The sequence below is a fragment of the Telopea speciosissima genome, chromosome 2, assembly GCF_018873765.1.
Source record: "Telopea speciosissima isolate NSW1024214 ecotype Mountain lineage chromosome 2, Tspe_v1, whole genome shotgun sequence".
NCBI classification, from domain to species: Eukaryota; Viridiplantae; Streptophyta; class Magnoliopsida; order Proteales; family Proteaceae; genus Telopea; species Telopea speciosissima.
Genome location: NC_057917.1, coordinates 80,667,167 through 80,686,848, shown reverse-complemented (window position 1 = coordinate 80,686,848; position 19,682 = coordinate 80,667,167). Strand labels below are relative to the sequence as shown.

General features: G+C 38.9%; 3 protein-coding genes and 1 long non-coding RNA gene across 6 annotated transcripts; 2 read left to right on the top strand and 2 right to left on the bottom strand.

Moving 5' to 3' along the window:
- Positions 1–3,375: 3,375 nt before the first annotated feature.
- Positions 3,376–3,953, bottom strand: LOC122649929. Its single transcript, XR_006331344.1, has 2 exons — positions 3,789–3,953; positions 3,376–3,652 (listed from the first exon to the last, which is right to left on the bottom strand). It is a non-coding gene; the product is annotated as an uncharacterized LOC122649929 (long non-coding RNA).
- Positions 3,954–8,943, bottom strand: LOC122649928 (protein unc-45 homolog A). 2 transcript variants are annotated; one of them, XM_043843193.1, is made up of 4 exons: positions 8,570–8,941; positions 6,192–6,380; positions 4,351–4,422; positions 3,954–4,317 (listed from the first exon to the last, which is right to left on the bottom strand). In XM_043843193.1, exons 1-4 carry the CDS (start codon positions 8,747–8,749, stop codon positions 4,009–4,011), a joined length of 750 nt encoding a protein of 249 aa, XP_043699128.1. In that variant the 5' UTR covers positions 8,750–8,941; the 3' UTR covers positions 3,954–4,008. The 2 variants fall into 2 exon arrangements, with proteins under 2 accessions (XP_043699128.1, XP_043699127.1); XM_043843192.1 differs by having other exon boundaries at positions 3,954–4,422; positions 8,570–8,943.
- A 759-nt stretch (positions 8,944–9,702) lies between these two features.
- Positions 9,703–11,706, top strand: LOC122649481 (pentatricopeptide repeat-containing protein At1g52640, mitochondrial-like). Of its 2 annotated transcripts, XM_043842658.1 has the most exons (2): positions 9,703–10,095; positions 10,315–11,706. In XM_043842658.1, the coding sequence occupies exons 1-2, from the start codon at positions 9,793–9,795 to the stop codon at positions 11,431–11,433; spliced, it is 1,422 nt and encodes a 473-aa protein (XP_043698593.1). In that variant the 5' UTR covers positions 9,703–9,792; the 3' UTR covers positions 11,434–11,706. The 2 variants fall into 2 exon arrangements, with proteins under 2 accessions (XP_043698593.1, XP_043698592.1); XM_043842657.1 differs by having other exon boundaries at positions 9,703–11,706.
- A 575-nt stretch (positions 11,707–12,281) lies between these two features.
- LOC122649717 (pentatricopeptide repeat-containing protein At5g66500, mitochondrial-like) lies at positions 12,282–14,180 on the top strand. Its single transcript, XM_043842961.1, has one exon. It carries the CDS (start codon positions 12,552–12,554, stop codon positions 14,169–14,171), a length of 1,620 nt encoding a protein of 539 aa, XP_043698896.1. The 5' UTR covers positions 12,282–12,551; the 3' UTR covers positions 14,172–14,180.
- Positions 14,181–19,682: the final 5,502 nt, after the last annotated feature.

Genomic DNA, 19,682 nt, shown 5'->3' with positions numbered 1-19,682 from the left:
TCTTCGATAAGAAAATAAAAATAGGAAAATGAACAGATTTTTTGGATTAACCCTTGGGAATGGCAAGGTCGAAATGCAACTTCATGTCTTAGAAGGGAATTGATTAATTCCCCAAAAGAGTTGATAAAAACCAACTGTAAAATATTAAGAATGACTTAGTTATGTATAAAAAGTTTCGGGCATTGTTCTCTGTGCCGCAACGCAAGCTGCACCCAGGCACATGGGGGTGGGCGCATTAACCACCCTGCCCCCTTTGCATAGGCCGCCCATGTTCCTGGGAGCAGCCTGCGCTGCGGCACAGAGAATATTCTCCCAAAAAGTTTATATTAGAAAAAAAAATAGTAAAAATTGGTAAAGTAAGATTCTCACAGTTTCAAATCTCACAAGATACCTATTTTGGCATGTGGATAGATGGTGTGTCCATTCCAACCATTGGACTGATAAGATATTGATCTAGATTAACCATGTGTCAAATTTCTTGAGTCTAATTGGATCAAATACCTTCCTTTCAATAGGCATGCTTCCTGTGTATGGCTGTGCATGTGTATTAGTATTTTAACCATTACTATGTACTCTAAACTTTGAGCAGAAACAGACAGTTTAGAGAAGAAAAACCATGAAAATGGACGACTCAGATCTGTCTTTCGACTTTCAGAACATCACAATGTTATGACACCAATAACTGACCAAAAAAATTATTAGAAAACATAAGAAAGTGAAATGAAAATTTTTTCTTAAGGCTGAAACTGCATAAAGAAGATTTTATTATGGGAAAAAGGAGCCTATCTAGGAGCGTGGCTCCTTCACCCAGACACAGGCCCTGGTGAATTGACAGCCCCTCCCCCATGAAAGGTGGAAATCTCGTCCCAATTGATGTTTCCACGTGCACTCCCATTAACCCCCGTGTTGGCGCAGGGGCCACACTCTTGGACAGAGAACTCTCCCACAATTACTGGGGAACAACTTTCAAGAGCCAGAGATCCTAATATAAGTAAGGCGAAATGTGCACGGACCTATCCCCCCTCTCACAATAAGGGGTCGAAAAGACAAACCCCCTCCCCTAATCCCCACCTCTCTCAATAATATGCAGTAGAAGTGATGATCCAGCTCCTCTCAATCAACCTTTTCAAGTAAGATCGAGTTTTCCTCAAGACACAGTAAAGGAGGAATTCCTTCACTGACGACCATCATTGTGGATGGATGGGTGCCAAGGAACATGTAAAGGGCATTTTGGACTTCCAACAAATAGGGGGAGGGGAGGGGAGGGGAGGGGAGGGGAGGGGGGGTGGGGATGGGGAATAATAATGATGGTAGATTTGTCAGGTGATAAAGATCCGATTTGTCGGTGCCTCCTTCACTATGATCTGTAGGTGAAAGAAAACTGTCTTTTCAAGTTTTTTGGTAATAGAGACATAAGATTCTTTCTCTTCTCTAGTAATAACCACCCTTGTGATTTCAAGGTTCATCTTAATTAAAACCTAGGACATGCAAGCGAGTATCTATTAAATTAAACAATTTAGTCTTAGGTGCTGTGAGAACAATATGATCAGCCTGGTGAAAATCTTAGCATATCCTTTAAAGATATTTCGGTAAAACAGTTGCAGATAACTAAATAAGAAATTTTGTAGACAAGACCGACCTAGGGACTTAATGGATCGAATTCAAATTAAATATAATACTATTCATATCTGCATCTGATTAGCTTTCGAACAGATTTGGATAGTTTCTGGAAATGGATTCCTCTAAACAGATACGAACACGAATCAAATATGGATTTTCAACTTCTATTTACATCCCTATTGAAGATTGGAGAGTGGAGTTGCGAGTCTAGAGAGAGCGATGATGCGCTCTCACTATCTACATTGAACAGTGGAAAAGATGAAAATTCTAAAAGATAAGAAGGCAAAGGACTGGATCCATTACCCCACTAGAGTAATATTTAAAATTAGGGACAGGATCCATTACCCCACTAGAGTAATATTTAAAATTAGGGTGAATCACACATCACCCCCTGGTTTTCAAACGAAATTTAGATCACCCTCCGGTTTTTGGAAAAACTCAAATCACCCCTCTACAGTAACGGTATTAGTCTGCTATTAGTTATTGGTGTGAAGGGACTATTTTATCCTTGTACTAAAACATTAAAATTAAATTTACAATACTACCCTTCAAAATCTATGTTTGGATGTCAAGGGTAGTTTAGAGATTTAAATTTATTTAATTGGCTGACATCATCACTTAACAACATAAAACTAAAGGTAGGGACTAATTTATCATATTGAGGTCTAAACCAGGGGGTGATTTGAGTTTTTTCAAAAACCAAGGGGTGATCTGAGTTTCGTTTGAAAACCAAGGGCTGACGTGTAATTTACCCTTAAAATTAAATAGATATCCTTATGAATTTTTTATTTAATTTCTTGTCCAATTACTTGTAATATACTGTAAATTTGACAAGGTTACTATAGTATTACAAAGAATTATTTATAAAATTATTATCTATAAAATCACTGTTTAATCTTATTCTTATAATCGTTCTTAAACAAATCGCATAATATCTGGTCTAAAATTGAAATATCCATATCCACTTTTGATTAACTTTTGAACGGATTTTTTTAAAATATATATTCCCCTGTATGGATACAACCACAAATCAAATACAAGTTAACGACTATCCATATACATCCTTTGTAGAGCTCAAGGTCGCTTGCTCAAATGTCAAGTTTCAGCCCTGTTAAAAGTGATGTCCTTCCATTCGAGTATCCATTTACATCCCTAAACATAACAAAGCATTGAAAAATTCACAATTATACCAACTATCGTGAGGATGCATCGATATACACAAGAGTTTATGTGTATGCCTTTATATGGACAAGTACATGATGACCTGTAGCCAATCTATAACGGATCTGGCTCTCCTCCAGCCGTGACAGGAGCTGGCGGGTCCAGTGTTCAGACACCACCCAAAAAAGGGGGGGGGGGTTGGTCATTTCACAGGTTTTGCTGTCATTTAGCGGGCCTGGACCCTCCAACCCCCGACACGGCTGGAGGAAATCCATTTCCATCTATAACCTTCCTTAGACATCCAACGGTCAGAATTGCCACAATCACAGTTTCATGTGGCAGAACGACATGCGCACAACTGTTTAGAATTCCATCCAACAATGTGCAACTGATGGCATGCCATGCACATGAATGTAGAGATACCTGAAACATTCTTCAACATTTTTAGCTTTAAATCCAAACTGTCAGATCCATTAACCTTTTCACACCATATGTAATGTTTGGATGTTTGGGAGTTGGACCACCCTGATGAATCAAAAATAAAAAAAAATTAATAAAGAAAAAAGAGGGGGGGGGGGGGGATGCTATGACAACGAAGTATTATGTGCTTTTCCTATGCTTTTACTGGTCAAATTTGAAAGTGACAATCTCTGCTCTATGAACAAGCTGCAAGCTAATGGAACCTGCATTATTTTACAAAGATCCAATCCATCTCACGAGCTTCTGCAATTTAATCGAGGACAGATGGTATTAGCTTTCATGGTGGACTTTGATCAGGATTATAGGAACTGAGACACCTGAGGAAATATCAAGAACCTAGGAATCCCTTCAAGTGATTCATGCATCCACAACTGATTCCTAAGTGAAGTTCCTGCAAATCAAGTCACTAGAAAAATCAGTTACAGGAAGTGGTCATAACAGCTGGTGCACCAAGTCAGCAACTGCATCAGCCACAACTGAAAAGGCATATCTCAACCATTAAATTATTAGATGGTGCTTATACTCACCTTAGCCCAAATGCTGGTTCTGGTGAAGAGAATGACATTATCTGACGATATATTCCATATTGGAGGATTTCTTCCAATCTTAAAGAGGAATTCACAGCTTTTGTGTGTCATTAACCCTAGTAGAAATCTTGATTGATACATCATACAGTGACCAATTGCATAGTCAAATAATTGATATTGTAGATCATAACAGCCATGAAATCATGACAAGGAATAGTATTCACTTCACTCGCCGTACACCAACAGTCCTTACACGGAACCGATACTGAGGTTGACCTTCATCGTCTTCATCTTCGTCATCCTCACTTGAATCATCTTCAACTCTGTCCCACCGTGAATAGTCCAGGTTAGAATGTCCCTTTGGTTTTGGGATTGCTTCCCATGCTCTGGAATGGTCGGGTGAGTCCTTGAGGCTTTGAGTTTGCGAGGTAGGAACTTCGGGATCAGAGCTGGTGCTTGTAGATTCAGCTTTCTGATTACTGCCTGCTCTTACACCCACTGGTTTCCCTTTCTCTTTCTCACCCTCCTCCTCTTCCTTCTCTTCCTCATCATCTTCTTCTACTTCTTCTTTTTCTTCTTCTTCCAGCTCAGGCGTCAATGACTCTTCTTCAGATTCAGGTATTGGAGCAAGCGACTTTACTCGAGGAGAAACCATATTCAATTAAAGTCATATCAGAGAAGATTGATTATTAAACTACTATTTTGACTTCTCCATTATTCAAAACAATAGCTGATAAATCATGCAAAGTTCAAATGAAACTATGATGCATCCTTCATCACATGAAATTTAGTATCTTTAATAAAGAAAAGTTTGGATTGACAACGCATAGCTTAATAAGCAGGTCATGTTTAAGATTAAAAATACGGAATTCACTCACAATTAGAGTACCTGACACAGTTTCATACCTCACTTTGTCATCCCTCATCAATCAAACCCACCACAACTCCAGCTATGAATGTAGAGCATAGGGGCTCAACAACCACAGGACTGGACGTTTATAAGACAAAAAATTTGATATCGGAAGAAAAAGATATGGCATACAGTCCAACAAAATTAATTTTTGGGACATGAACATTATAAACTATAATTGCTGGGTAGAGGAACCCCACAACATGGCTGCGTGGATGTTGTCATGAACAGGTATAGAACCATAGCATGTAAAAATAATAATATGCGCAGCATACATGATATGACCAAGAATCTTTTCTTTTTTTTGGGGGGGGGGGGGGTTTGAAATATGACCAAGGACCAACACTATCTATTTCACAAGATTTATTTCATATCATATATGCCATGATATTTTATTACAAATGAGGAATGAAATCATTTCGTATGGTTTTGCATGGTGTTTGGATCTGTAAGTCATAGTCTCATCTGGATCCATTTGGACTGTTCACCAAAATGTAAATAAAACAATGAAATGAGACCGTTTAACGATTTCAAGAAGTCTACTATTTCTCTATTTATTGTCAACATTCAAAAAATGATGATGGAGATGAATCCATTGTAAGTGATGGAACCAATGGGTTGACAATATGCAACACCAAACTGAAAGGATTTTATTCCTTATGATTTCTAATGCAACATCACTTACTCGTTTGCTTTGTTACTGCAAAATATACATAAATGGCATATTCTGAGATTTCCTTAAGGCCCTTTTTAGGGAGAGGGTTGGGCATGCCGCTGGTTTCCTGGAGCTAGTGGCTGTGCCCAACGGAGGATGGGATGGGGAGGGCAGGGAGATCATTTCCATAGGGGGTGGGAGAGAGAGAGACTCAGGATGGGCACAGTGCCGCCATGCCCAGCCTTTAGCCCCCTTTTTTATTTTGTTGTAACATTTTCACAGTATATAATATTTTACATGAAAAAATTAATCTATATAAATTTTTTCTTGTTTATCAATGTCAATTATTATATTTTACGTCAAAACAAACAGCAGATGATCCTATTTTCAAAGAAAATTTTCCTTTCCACCTTTTACATGGAAACAAATGGAAACTAAAAATTTCCTGAATTTGGCAGGATGTACAAAAGAAATATCTAAATGGTGCTTGGAGGAAACTAAAGAAACACCATGCTTGAAGAAAAGCTCCAATATCTATGTGTTCTAGCTTTCAAGAAAAGAAGTCACATCCTATCTCCCAAATTAGTGTGCACCCATGTCAATATTTTGAGCATCCTAGATTGCAGCCTTATCGTACAACTTTAACTGGCCTTCTGGATTCCTTACACAGCTTATGCAGAATTTACATTGATTTTCATTTTTTTATGGGGAAGCTTCATGGTCAAACCCCCAGTGGCATACATCGCAGAGTCCACAAGCAGTGTCTTTGGTTGGTAGTTTAAAGCATGATAGATTTCAGAAAGAAAAAATTCAAGCAGAACAGAGGAGCAGAGGCTACCAATTGTGTCCTTAGACGGGCTTCCAGATTCCGATAGACTTCTGATGATGGGTTCAGCTCCATGAGCCTATTAACATCAAAGAGTGCGGAGTGGTATTCCCTGAGGGTGACCAGAGTCTGTGCCCGCAACATTAAAGCTCCAGTGTGTTTGTGATCCAGCTCAAGCACTGAAGTGCATTCTTCTGCTGCCTAATATGACAGTCATACCATTAGTAAAAGCAGGTTAATGGAAGTTTAAAAGATTCAACACAAACATGAATAAATAAATTCAACAAAAACATAAATAAATAAATAAGTCTAGAGAGAAATGCAGGGATTAGACTTCTTCATTTTTCACCTCTGGAATAAACAACAAATAATTAATATCCCTCTCTCCCTCCACCCCCGCCCCAAAAAATAATAACAATAATAATAGTTACAGATCTCTCAAGGATTTAATGATTTAATTAAGATAATTGAGAATTTTAGATATTAGATGGTTACAGAAGAAAATAAATACATCACAAATCTTTCATCTTTTATTTAATTTTTTTTTTCACCCAGTTTTGATACTCCATTTTTCGCAATGCAGTACATTTGACTATAGTAGATTAAGAGACTTAACTCCGTAAGAAAAGTGAAGATGCCTCTAAACTAGCCACCTTTGTCAATCAATCAAATAAAGCAGTTAAAAGATTCTCTTTTCCCCTCATGAAGTTGGAGTTCTAAGGATACGAAGAAGCTGGTTTGCAGCAAAGAATGAAGATAGCAAGTGCCCAGAGCCCATAAGGCCCAATCTCCTTTCAACCTTTTGTTCAAGTCACTTATGTCCTTTTTCTTCCCTTGGTACATAGTACCATCTATAGGGCCCTAAAGGTCTCAAAAGTACTACACATCTATCCCGCTCATTAATTCACTTTAGCGATTAAGAAATTAGAAGTAGAAATGTATTATTTCTCTGCTTTCCCGTCACAATCCCAGATACAAGTCTAGGTTTTTCAATAGTAATGTCGATTTGATAAAGCCTTTCATATTGCGACAATTCTAGGTTTTTCAATAGTTATGTCGATTTGTTATCCAAGACCCTGCGGTACTCTATTGGAATTAGGCTTGCTGTTGTTGATCTCAATAAGAGGAGTGTCCCCATCATGATGTGGTTATGTTATGTTTCCTTATTTTTCCTTATTAGTTTGTGACTAGGATTGCACTCTTGAGTATGATTCCTACTTAGAGTCTGTTAGTTATTTGCTAATAATATAAATACCGGAGGGAGGACTTACAGTAGAGAGCTCTCTGGTTCAGCATAGCTTCTCTTCTTCTCTCTTCTACTTTGCACGTACTGGTTTCAGATCCTGATTTGCAACTCATCTGATTTCATATTCAGCCTTCATACATGACCTAAAACCTGCTCTAAAATCAACCCAGCTAGTTTTCCAGTCCAGCATTCAAATTCCCACTACCTATCCAATCATATCACCCATCCAGCCCTGTCTTATCCATCTTAGATCAATCTGCCACTAACAAGAATCCATAAGCCAAGGACATTTCTTTGTCATCCTGTCTCCTAAATAGAAATCTAAATTCCTTATTTAATCCTTGACCAGACAACCTTAAGAATCAAGATCATATTCTCTTATTCCTACATCATCTTACTATTAATGAACACTCCCCACTTTCCAATGCTCAATCCCACATCAAAACAGGATCCCTTCAGCAGTGCATAATCTCAAATGCATCATTCACTGGATCATGTATTGCATCTTAAATAACTTTATTTTGTCACTGCTACAGTGCTTTCCGTTGTTTCAGCAAGCTCACTTACTAATATTTCACTTGATCATAACAAAATACACTTGCACCAAAACAACAATTACCTCAACCTGTCTGTTGAAAACAAAGGCTACCAGTCACCAAAATTTCCTCAGTTCTCAAGGCTGTCTTTTGTTCATCCTGATCAGCAGAGACAAGGCCTGATTTGGTATGATTTCTATTTCAATTTCGGATCTATTTCATGAAATAGTCAATAAAGAAATAATTTATCAAGAAATTGAAATTGTTTTGGTTTGCATCAAAACAATCAGGAGAAGAAGAGGGTGATGTTTTATCTTTAACATGAAATTACTGCTTTGCCCATTAAAGTTACCATTTGCTCATTAAAGAGCAAGAGTGAAATCAATTTCGATTTCAAAATTGAAACAACTCTCCTCAGTTATTTCAGAATTTCTATTCCATTTGATTTCTATTTCACTGAAAGAATGGGCAAAAATCAAACTAAACAATTTCCAAAATGAAAATCACCCCATAAAATTGAAATAGAAATCATAGTCTAAATCCAGAAGAATCACAATAAAGAAACTGCAAATTTCAATAAATTACACGAGACGGGGCACGATTAGGACCTTCTTGAAATCCTGCAGTTTCAAATAACAAGCAGCTCGATTGCTGTGTAGAGCGATCTTCTGCGCTTTTGTCTTCGCCATAGTGAGGGCTTCGGTATAAAACGATAAAGCCTCCTCATACCTTCCATCACGATACATCTGGTGAGCTCTCTCAATCTTATTCAAAGGTTGTGTTGCCATGTAAACGATACTGAAGCGACGAAGCCAATGAAACCAATCTGGTTCTTGGATTTCGTGGATTTAAGAAAAACGAAACTGACAGAGGAGATCAAAAGGGACCAACGAGAAAGAGAATCAGATATAAAATCACAAAATGGAGAAACAGAGCTGAGATTCACAATTTTGAGAGAGAGGCGCTTGCTGTTTTTGAAAGAGATTTGGCGTTTAGCCGTTTCATATATTAATAACATTTCCTTTTTGTCTCTTCTTCTTGTGATGGATAACATATGGGAGTATGAAACTTCCGTCCTTTCTAAATGAAATATCAACACCTATCAAAATGGGGAATCGGATCGGTGAATCGGCCGATTCGGTTAATCAAATATAAAACAACGTTTCTTTTCGTGTTCGTGCAACCCGAAACCCCTCAAAGCCTTTCCGTTACCTTACCTCTGCTTGGTCTCTGCTGGAGATCCCCAAAAGGCCAAAACCCTCGCGACTAAAGCGTCGTCTCCATTGTCGCCATCGCCATTGCCGCTTCGTCCTCCGCCGGACGCCCTGGCAATCTGGCATCCCGGCTCAGTGAGGTACTCTCTCTTTCTTTCCCTGAATTTTCTTTCTTGCTTCTGGCTGTCCGGATTCTGTAAATTATGTTTGGTTTTCAATTATTTGGTCTATATGGGATACTGAAAGATCAGATTTTTTTTTACTAAGATTATTGTACTGAGTATTCCTTGTATACTTAATACTGAGATTGCTTGTAGAATCAGATTTTTGTTTTGCCTATTAGTTTTCTGTGTATACTGCTTGTATGGCAATTATACTGAGATTTTTGTTTGGCCTATGGGTTTTGAGATTATTGTTTGTATACTGAGATGTTATTTGGCCTATGGGTTTTCAGAGTATCATCATAGGCTTAGGACTCAGAGTATTGCGTGTATACTCCCTGTTGCAACCCTCGCTTGACTGATTCTTCATTGCCTCTGTATGCCCCATTGGGACTCGGGTTGTAGTGGGAAATCTGCATTGCCTCTGTATGGGAGATCCTCAGCGCCTGTAAGGTGATGGCTGTCAGAATTCTCCTCTCGCAAAACAGGAGCCTATATCGTCTCCTCTTTCAACCTCTTCATTCCCAAATCACCCAGAGCCATAGAATTGGTCTGTGTATGATCTCAGCTTGTACTTCAGATTTGTCAGTCCCTGCATTTGGTTTTAGATTATCCCTATTTCAGAGACTTTCTTCTCAAACAATTGGATTGGATCCAAACATATCATCAGCAGAGGACGTGAATGAGATTTGCAGAGTGCTGAGTGATTTCCGTAGCCTACATCATGACATAGAATCTGCACTTGCTTGTTTCTCAGGAAAGATTTCAAGTGATTTGGTTGAGCAAGTATTGAAAAGGTGTAAGAATCTTAGTTTCTCTGCACACAGGTTCTTTCTGTGGGCTAAAAAATTGCCGGGTTTCATTCATAGCACAGAGAGCTACCACATTCTAGTTGATATTCTTGGCAGTAACAAACAATTTGCTCTGATTTGGGATTTTCTTTCTGAGATGAAAGATGGAGGTCATGAAATCAAACCCAAAATTTTCTGGATTGTCTTTCGAGCTTATTGCAGAGCTGATTTACCAATGGATGCCATCCGGGCTTACAAGAAAATGCAAGATTTTGGTCCTAATCCGAGCATTGATGATCTTGACAAGCTGCTCTTCATGCTTTGTAAGCGGAATCACGTGAAGCATGCGCAAGAATTCTTCGATGATGTTAAATACAAATCTGCACCAAGTGAGAAAACTTACAGCATTCTGATGAGGGGTTGGGGTGAAATTGGTGACTCTATGGAGGCTTGGAAACTGTTTGATGAAATGCTTGAGCGGAAATGTCCTATAGATGTGACTGCCTACAACACTTTGTTGGATTGCTTGTGCCGAGATGGAAAGACAGAAGAGGCGTATAAGCTCTTCAGGGAAATGGGGTCTTATGGCTTTCAGCCAGATGCTTGTAGTTACTCTATCTTCATCCGTGCTTATTGCGAAGCCAATGATACTCATTCGGCTTTGCGTGTTCTCGATAGGATGAGAAGGTACAACTTGGCACCGAATGTGTTTACTTATAACTGTATTATCAAACTATTTTGTAAGAACGATCACGTGGATGATGCTTATCTGTTGCTAGATGAAATGTTTGAGAACGAAGTGAAACCAGATGCATGGAGTTATAATGCAATCCTTGCATTCCATTGTGATTGTTATGAAGTCAATCAGGCTCTTAAGCTGATTAATAGAATGGATATAGATTCATGCTTGCCAGATTCCCATACTTACAATATGGTGCTAAAAATGCTGATCAGGGTCGGAAGGGTTGATCGGGTAACAGAAGTTTGGGAGAGTATGGAGAGGAGGGGTTTCTACCCTTCAGTTTCTACATATGCTGTCATGATTCATGGGTATTGTAAGAAAAAGCATGGACTTGAAGATGCATGTAGATACTTTGAGATGATGATTGACGAAGGGATTCCCCCATATCTTAGTACATGCGATTTGTTGAGAGACCGTCTCTTACATTTAGGATTATGGGAGAAGACACAGATACTGGCCGAAAAAATGCGGCAAAGCACATCATGTTCAATTCAGGAGCTATCAAGCTCAATGGAAAGCAATAAGGCTACTGCAAGATTGAGAAAATTTGAAAGAGAAAATTAATGTGTTTGACCTATTGAGATTGTGGAAAAGCTGGATGTTTGCATAACAATCTCTTCATGGAGTAGATTTTTTACTCTATAATTGGATCTGTCTCAAGAAGGCTCGTCATATGTTATGTGTTATGCCCTTCACCCAACATCAGCTGCATTGCTTTTGTTTTGGCCAAGCTCTTTCTGGCATGGATTTAGTACACGGTATTGGCTCCTATATGCATGGTTCATCTATATGCCCCATTCTTTTATATTTAATATTTGATCTGGATATTTGGTCTAAGTACAGTATTTGGTATGATGTATTGAAAGTACACTGCCCATATGTTCATGCGGAAATGGACACATGATTATGAGAATGGCTCGGATGGAAAAAAAAAAAATTGGGTGTTATTTTTTACATGTCCAGCATGAGAGGATCAAGCTTGGTCATTTATTTGGGTTGATGAGTACAGGCACGGATTACATGCAGACCACGACATCCATGCACGTCCCTATGTGACGACTCATAGTCCAGTTATTGGAGATGTCCCCATGCTTTATGTTGTTTCCTGTATAATCATCTTTTTCATGTGGGTTCTTATTTTAACATGCATTGTTATTCACATAACTATGCGAATTTTATGCTGGAATTTCAAATTAAAACTAAAGACATGGACAATATTTTAACTTCATTATGTACTTTTATGAGGCATTTTTCATAATTATTACCAGTGTTCTTATTAGTTTGGTAGTGTGATATGTGATAATGTCAAATTTTTTTTTTGGCAGTTATATAAGTGAGATGTTACAGTGGCACTTTCGTAATTATGTCCATTATCATTGGTCCAGTGGTGTTATATTAGAGGTTCTGGCATTTTAGTAAATATAGATGAGTGTTGGAAGTGATTCTGTTAAAGTGCCTGCCAAACACCATTCTATTTTCTTTCAGTCTCAGAAGCACTTTTTTTGCCAGGTTACCAAACGCTAATCTACTCCCTAATTACTCTCTATGAGTAGAATCAGGAAAAAGTACTAATGGGCCAAAAGTACTTTCTGAGAGCAGAATTGTTACAAAACACAGCCTAAGGACACTAGTGTTCAACTAATGTGCTTCTCCTCTCTCATTCATGCAGGCCTATACATTTCATGTTAAGGTCACATCTCGGCTGCTCACAGGGACCTTCCTTGAAAATCTTGATTTCAAGCAACAGTTTCATACGACGGGAAGGCATTGTACATGCAAATCACTTGTTTGTGCACAGAGACTTGTTCTCCCTAAATGCTCTCCTCAGTGCCCATGTTCGCAAGGGCAATGCTCAAGCTGCATGGGTTCTCTTCCATCAGATGCACCGCATGCACCTCAACCTCGATGCTTACACTTTCACGTCCATTCTTGGCGCATCCTCAGCTCTTTCAAATGTGAAGGGAGGCCAACAGGTCCATGCCTTGGTCATTAAAACTGGCTCAGAATCTGAAACTGTTACAAAAACTGCCCTTGTTGACATGTACTCTAAGTGTGGCCTCTTGAGTGATTCGGTTCGTGTCTTTGAGGAGGCAAAGTCCAAGGATGCCATTGCATGGAATACCATGATTTCAGGCTTCCTCCGCTATGGCCTTGCTTGGAATGCCCTTGAAGTTTTTGGAGCGATGTGGAAGAGTGGGATTCAGTTTACCAGCTTCACACTGTGCTCTGTTCTGAAAGCGTGTGCCTCTCTGAATGCTCTTCAGCAGGGGAAGCAGGTTCATGCTTTGGTGATTGTTATGGGTAATGATTTTCTTGTTCTTGGTACTGCTCTCATTGATTTCTATTCTAACTGTGGATTAATTGGGGAAGCCATGAAAGTCTTCTGCCATTTGAATTGCAGGAGAGACAATGTTATCTTTAATTCCTTGCTTTCTGGGTGCATTCGAAATCAGAAGTTCAATGAGGTGTTTATGCTTATCAGACAGATGAAACCAAACTGCATTGCTCTTACTTGTGTTCTCACTGCTTGCTCAGAAAAATCAGATTTATCAACTGGAAAGCAGGTACACTGTTTGGCAATACGTCTTGGATTTGAATTGGATACCCAGTTATGCAACGCTTTGTTGGATATGTATGCAAAATGTGGAAAAATATCTGTTTCTCGTGCTCTGTTTGATCGAATCCCTTATAAAAGCGTGGTTTCTTGGACCAGCATCATAGATGCATACGGAAGTAATGGGCATGGAGTTGAAGCTTTTGAGTTGTTCAAAGAGATGGATGAGCAGAGCAGTATTTCACCCAATCCTGTGACATTTCTTGCTATTTTATCTGCTTGTGGGCATTGTGGACTGGTGGAACAAGGACAAGAATGTTTTCTTCTGATGAAGGAGAAGTATGGGATTGATCCGGGTCCAGAGCATTATGCTTGCTTTATTGACCTTTTAGGTCGGGCAAGTCGGATTGATGAAGCATGGGATCTCTTACATGATATGGGTGAGAGGGGCACTGAGCCTACACGTGAAGTATGGGCAGCCTTATTGAATGCTTGTAGAACTAATTTAGACATCAGGAGGGGTGAATCTGCAGCAAAACAGCTACTTGAGCTACAGCCAGAGAAGCCTGGAAATTACATTTTGCTTTCGAACTTCTATTCTGCCATTGGGAGATGGGATGTTGTGGAAGAATTGAGGGGTATGATGAGGGAAAGAAGACTGAGGAAGGAGGTGGGGAGTAGCTGGATCACTGTTGAATGTTGTGAGAAAAATATTGATTGCAATGGATCGGGAAAAAAGCTGATCTAAATTTAGTGCAGGCTGCGCCTTGTCATCTGAATCTCATTAACTTTGTACATGATCCATGCCATTCCCATGAAGGCTTGCTAACATTGCACCATCTAAGGATACTACTGGGATCAACTTGATTTCAACCAGCAAACTTGCTAAGGATTCTAATTGCTCTCTCTTGTTTTCTATGTCCATTCTTGCCCTATACAGGATTCTCACTCTAGGATTGTGATTGGGAAGGGTAGAGAACAGAGCAGCTTATATTATTTGATCCCGAAACATAGAAGCACAAGGATGGCTGATACTACTTCTTCACCTCATCACCTCATCGGCTACATAGGCGCTTGTGATTGGAAAGGATACGTAGAGATCGGGATGACCTATATCATTCAAGTATCAAAATTTCGACCGAAGCCTTATCAATTGCAATCAAGTTTGGTAATTATTCAATCACATTAACTATAGATAAATGGCAAAAGTTATATTTTAATCAAGTTTAGGGGGAAAACTCAAAAGAGTAATTAACAGGTATCATGCACCCTCACTCTTTCTTCTCCCTGGCATGGGGGTCCCCTGCATACGCATTGTGCGATGCCTCCTCCTATGCTCTTATTGGCTTGGCACGGGAGATTCTATCCCACACCGGTAGTGTGTCAATCCCCTGCCCTTTCTTTATATATCATATTCTCTATATGCTTGAAACTCATTGTTCTTTAATAGCCTGCATTGATTAGAGATCCCAACCCAACACAAGTGAAGGTTGGGATCTCTAAATGGCATGGATTCTGAGCGATGCCAATGGGGACCAAGAAGGGAGCAATGCTTGAAAAAATGGAGAGTGGAGCCCTATTGGATTGACTAAAGCAGGTTTGCTAGTCCAACTTCAGGTTCAAATTTGAACCACCGGATCTTGGCCTCAACCCTGTTAAAAATTTAACAATCATGTTACTCATGCCCATCTTGGCCCAAGTTGCATCCCTTGACTCAAACAAACCAAACAATTAAAAATCAAGGACATTCATTTTGGCATTTTCTACTTTGTGGGTTTTCATCTAAATAAAAAATGTATAATGGCTCTTCTCTAGAGATCTAGTGGGAGAATGAGTCAGGAGTCGAAATCCTCCGGCAAGGTCCACACTCTCACAGGCTCAGACCCAATTCTCTCCTCTCTAGACACCTGAGAGGATCCTTACAATGGTAAAGGGCATGGTTTTCATGGACGCTGATCCCAAAATGGAACCGTTGGATGGGCATCTAAATCTGTCATGTGAGAGGGCATGATTTGATGTTTTCGATGAACTTTTCACTAGGGTCTTTTGCCTCAGACTATTTTCTTCCAATGGAAAAGGGCGCGAATTTGATGTATGTGTGGTTTTATATGTTTGATTGCAAGGGAAATGCAAATATTTTTTTTTATCGGAAGTACAGTTATTCTCCTTCACTTCCTTCTATCAAAATTTGTAATAACCCATTTTTGTTTGTAATTCTAGATTGTGCCCGGGCTCACTTCAAACAAATATGAGCCCAGCCCAGTATGAAAATTTCATTTCGGGCTACCAAACATTGCATTTTATTCAATAAAATTTGGGCGGAACCTGATACAGCCCAACTTTAAATTTCCTCCAAAAGCATTTTTTTTTTGCCGGGTGGGGGTGCACGTAGAAAAAAGCATTGACAAAATTTTGCTGCTACCCGGTTCACGCCCAAAGAAATGGAATCATAAAGGGTAGTTTGGAATCAAAACTTTTTCATGGGAGACAGGATTTCGACCTTTGATAAGGGGAGGGGCGGTCATTTCGTCCTCCATTGTGTCTAAGCGTGGGTGGTACACTCTCTTACAGAATTTTTCTCCTATATTTCTTAAAGAAAATGGATTGCCAACGTGGAGGGTGTACTAACACTCTATTCTCTCTCCTCCTCAAATAAAATGAAATCTCTATCCCATATATAGGGAACCATTTCACTGCTAGTTCCTCATTGGTGCACTCCCTAGAGAACACTATCCTCGTTATTTTATTTATTTATTTATTTTGGGTGGGAGATCTGACATTAAATTATGAACAGTAAAACTTAACACTTAATTTATGTTCTTGAAAAAAAAATTCTATTCTTGCTCTACAAGAGAATCCATAACATAAAACTCAAGTTGACATTTAATTATTTTGCTAGAAGAAAATAACATTAATAGCTTTTAACTCAAAACTTCAAAGTTCATAAAACCCTAACTCATACTAATAATCTGCAAATAAAAAGGAGAGGAATAGGTATAAGGTAGTAGCAGTATTAATTAATTAATTGGGTGGATTGCTCGATCAGTTTCTCTCCTCAATCTCATTCTTCCTGGTTCATTCATTCAGTGTTACATAATGTAACATCCGTTTGGATTATCTTCATTGAATGTCTCTCCAAATCCTTGAAGCGTCCTACATTCTTCATGGTTATAGCTGCTGGGCTGGTGCTGGTGGCGATGATCAGAACCTCCATTAATGTGACATTTGTAATCCTCATATTCACACCAAAGACGTTCAAAAAATTTATTTTGTACTTCAAAGTAAGCAAGATTTGAATCCACTATTCCATAAGAAGATGATGATCCAGATTCACTTTTCTTTTCTTCTTCTTGTTCTTCTTCATTGACTTTCTCTTCTTCTGTTTCTTGAATTTTCACTTCTTTAGCACGTTTCTTCTTACCTTCAAAAACAATAAGATAAAAAACAGATCCAAGTAAACATAGAAGATGAGGGGAGAGAGAAAGAGCACAATAGAATAAGAAAGAACAAGCAAAGAAAGGGGAAGTCATTACCTTTGCATTTAGAACAAGAGCCAAACAACCTATGCAAACAACCCATTGCTCTCTCTCTCTCACACATTCTCAGAGCCATTGTAGCTTTTATAACTTCATTAGAAGAGAGTTTTGGGAAGTGAATCAGTGAGAGAGAGTCTCTGTAGGTGAGATTTGCTATCCCAACCTTCTTTTTTTATCCATTTTTCTTACTTACTTTTGTATGTTTTACCAATTTTTTTTCCTTGTTAGATTGAGTAGGGTAAATGGGTTTTATAGTAACTTTGTTTCTATTCATGTAAGGGAAGGAAGAGAGAATTCAAATTAATAAACCCAATGCTTTAACAATTGATTTTAGCAAGTTATAATTTTTTTTATTTTGGCGACTTATAAATTTAACTTAGTAAAAATAAATAAATAGGTAAATAGAAGAAGGAAAGTGGGGCTCATCTAGAGAGAAAGTTTTGTTGAGTTGACATAATTGTTTATACTAAAGAGAATCTCTTTCCGAAAACCTTTTATACTTTCTACCTTTCATATCTACTTTCTTGGTACCCAAATAATGAAATTTTAGAAGGAAAGAAATAAGGATAAAACTGGAGCAAATCAATTTATGGTAACAGTTCATGGATGGTCACAAGCTTCTACCAACTTGGGTTGGACCAGTTCAAGAACTGATCACTAACTTGGCCAAGCTTAGTCCCAAATAGGGGTTCAAGTTTGGCCCAGTGAGCCCGAGCCCACCTGAAGCCTACCAAAAATCTCAGGGCTTGGGGTTGGACTTTTCACTCAATGGGCTAGGTTAAGGATTGGGTTTGCAACTTTGCACTAATGTATAGATGTATGGCAAGATAATCTATATTTAATATATTAAACATAGAAAAATAACTATATCTGGTCGTGTGGCTCCTGTGCCTAGACACATGAGTACATTAAAGTACTGCCCTGCCTCTCCCCCATGAAATAAAAAATCTCATTGGCCCCCATGCTAGTGCAGGTGCTACATGACCAGACAATGATCTCTTGCCCATTATACATATACATATTTAGGTTAAGAATTATTTTTCGTAATTTTTGCATAAAAATAACATGAAAATGACAAAAATAGGACCAAGGCCACTACGTCTTGAGTCCAATATAGCCAAACCTGAGCCAAGATAGCCAAGCCTGAGCTGAGTTATATAATTTAATTTGTAGGCTCAACCCAATACTGTATCTGTGTATGTGAGTATGCATATACGTACTTTTGGAAATATGTGTCCATCGTGCCCATAGTTATATGAGGATTGATGATTTGGTATGTTTACTTGTAAGGGTGTCAAAGTTTAAACCGATTGAACGAAACCCTTATCGATTTGGTTTCGTTTTGGAGATTTATGGAATTGGAAGCCACTGAAACCAAAATAGATCAACTAAATACACCAATTGAAAACCGAAAAGCTGATCTCCGAACCTGATAAAAATTTGAGACTGGTCTGATAGTAACCTAGTAAGAAACCCAAAACACATTGCTAGTGTACCCTTCACAGTTGGCTCAGAGAACATTTTTCCTTACGTATATTTACTATGGGCAAGAGAGTGGTGCCTGGTTGCGTAGTCTGCACCGACGCAGGGGCTAATGAGAGCATGTTCAAGAGAATCAACATAGATGTGAGTGGGGGAACAATTTTGCACACTCCTTTGTTTGAGTGTAGGTTTCATTTGATCAGTCAACATTCTTTTTCCCATTTACTATATATTTATGGGAAGTAGTTTTTTGTGCAGCAGTGTGGCCTATGCCAACACTCCCATGTGTCTATCTCTCTCTTCCTCAAAACAAGGGGGCAAATGTGTCTTTTCAGATAGGGAGGAGAGAGATAGACTCATGGGAGTGTTGGCGTAGCCTACACTCCTAGACAAAGTTCTTTTTCCCTATATTTGTATAGGGCAGAGTAAGGCAGGGCAGGACTGGGCTGGGCTGGGCTGGGCTCAGTGCAAGGCAAAGCCCAGGTCCAAACCAACCCAATATCGGGTATAGAAATAATACGGGTTCGGGCTCAAGCTGGCCAAACTTGAACTGCTATGTTTAAATGCCCAGCTTGGGTCGGGTTGTTGAGCGGACATGGGTAGATTTCCAAGACCCAAGAAGAAGGGTCTTATTTCTAATTTCACAAAGATGACCGATGGTAGTATTGCGTATTTACGTGACAGAAGTCAAAGCGCCATTAGGACTTGGAGTTATGAGTTCTCCGTATGGAATTTGGATTTCCTTTCTTATTTATTTTCTCACACGACGATTTCCCATTAGAAATCTCCACCCTAAACATCGAAACCTCTCTCTCGTTTCTGGATTTTCTCTCTTATCTTACCTTCTTCGCTTCTTCATTGTGACTCTAATATCCTGTTCCCTCGTACCCTATCCCTTTCTCCCAGAATCGAAACCTGCAAATCAAATTGGCTCGAGATCTGATTTAGAAGGTAAACGTTCCCTCTTCAGTCACTGATGTGGCTGAACCTTAATTGCATTCAACAAGTATCGAAAGAGATCTCTCATTTGAAGTTCCGCTGGTTTATATTGCCCAAGTCAAGTGCCGAAGGTTGAAGAAGACTCCAATCGTGGATTATTTCTAACTTTATTTTATATTTGTTTTCAAAAGTACCTCCCTTTTTTTACTGTAATTCTGTTCTGTCTGATACCTTATAATTGCTTTCAACATGGTCCCCCATACAAAATATATTAAAGACCTTTCAGTCTTAATCCATATCCA

Bases quoted from the DNA above. Each gene is read 5' to 3' on its own strand.
- LOC122649928 (XM_043843192.1), bottom strand. From the start codon at position 8,749: ATGGCAACACAACCTTTGAATAAGATTGAGAGAGCTCACCAGATGTAT. The intron at 6,381-8,569 runs GTCCTAATCGTG...CTGTCATATTAG, and splicing joins AACTGCAGGATTTCAAGAAG to GCAGCAGAAGAATGCACTTC. The intron at 4,423-6,191 runs GTAGCCTCTGCT...CCTCGAGTAAAG, and splicing joins CCCGTCTAAGGACACAATTG to TCGCTTGCTCCAATACCTGA.
- LOC122649481 (XM_043842657.1), top strand. From the start codon at position 9,793: ATGGCTGTCAGAATTCTCCTCTCGCAAAACAGGAGCCTATATCGTCTC.
- LOC122649717 (XM_043842961.1), top strand. From the start codon at position 12,552: ATGTTAAGGTCACATCTCGGCTGCTCACAGGGACCTTCCTTGAAAATC.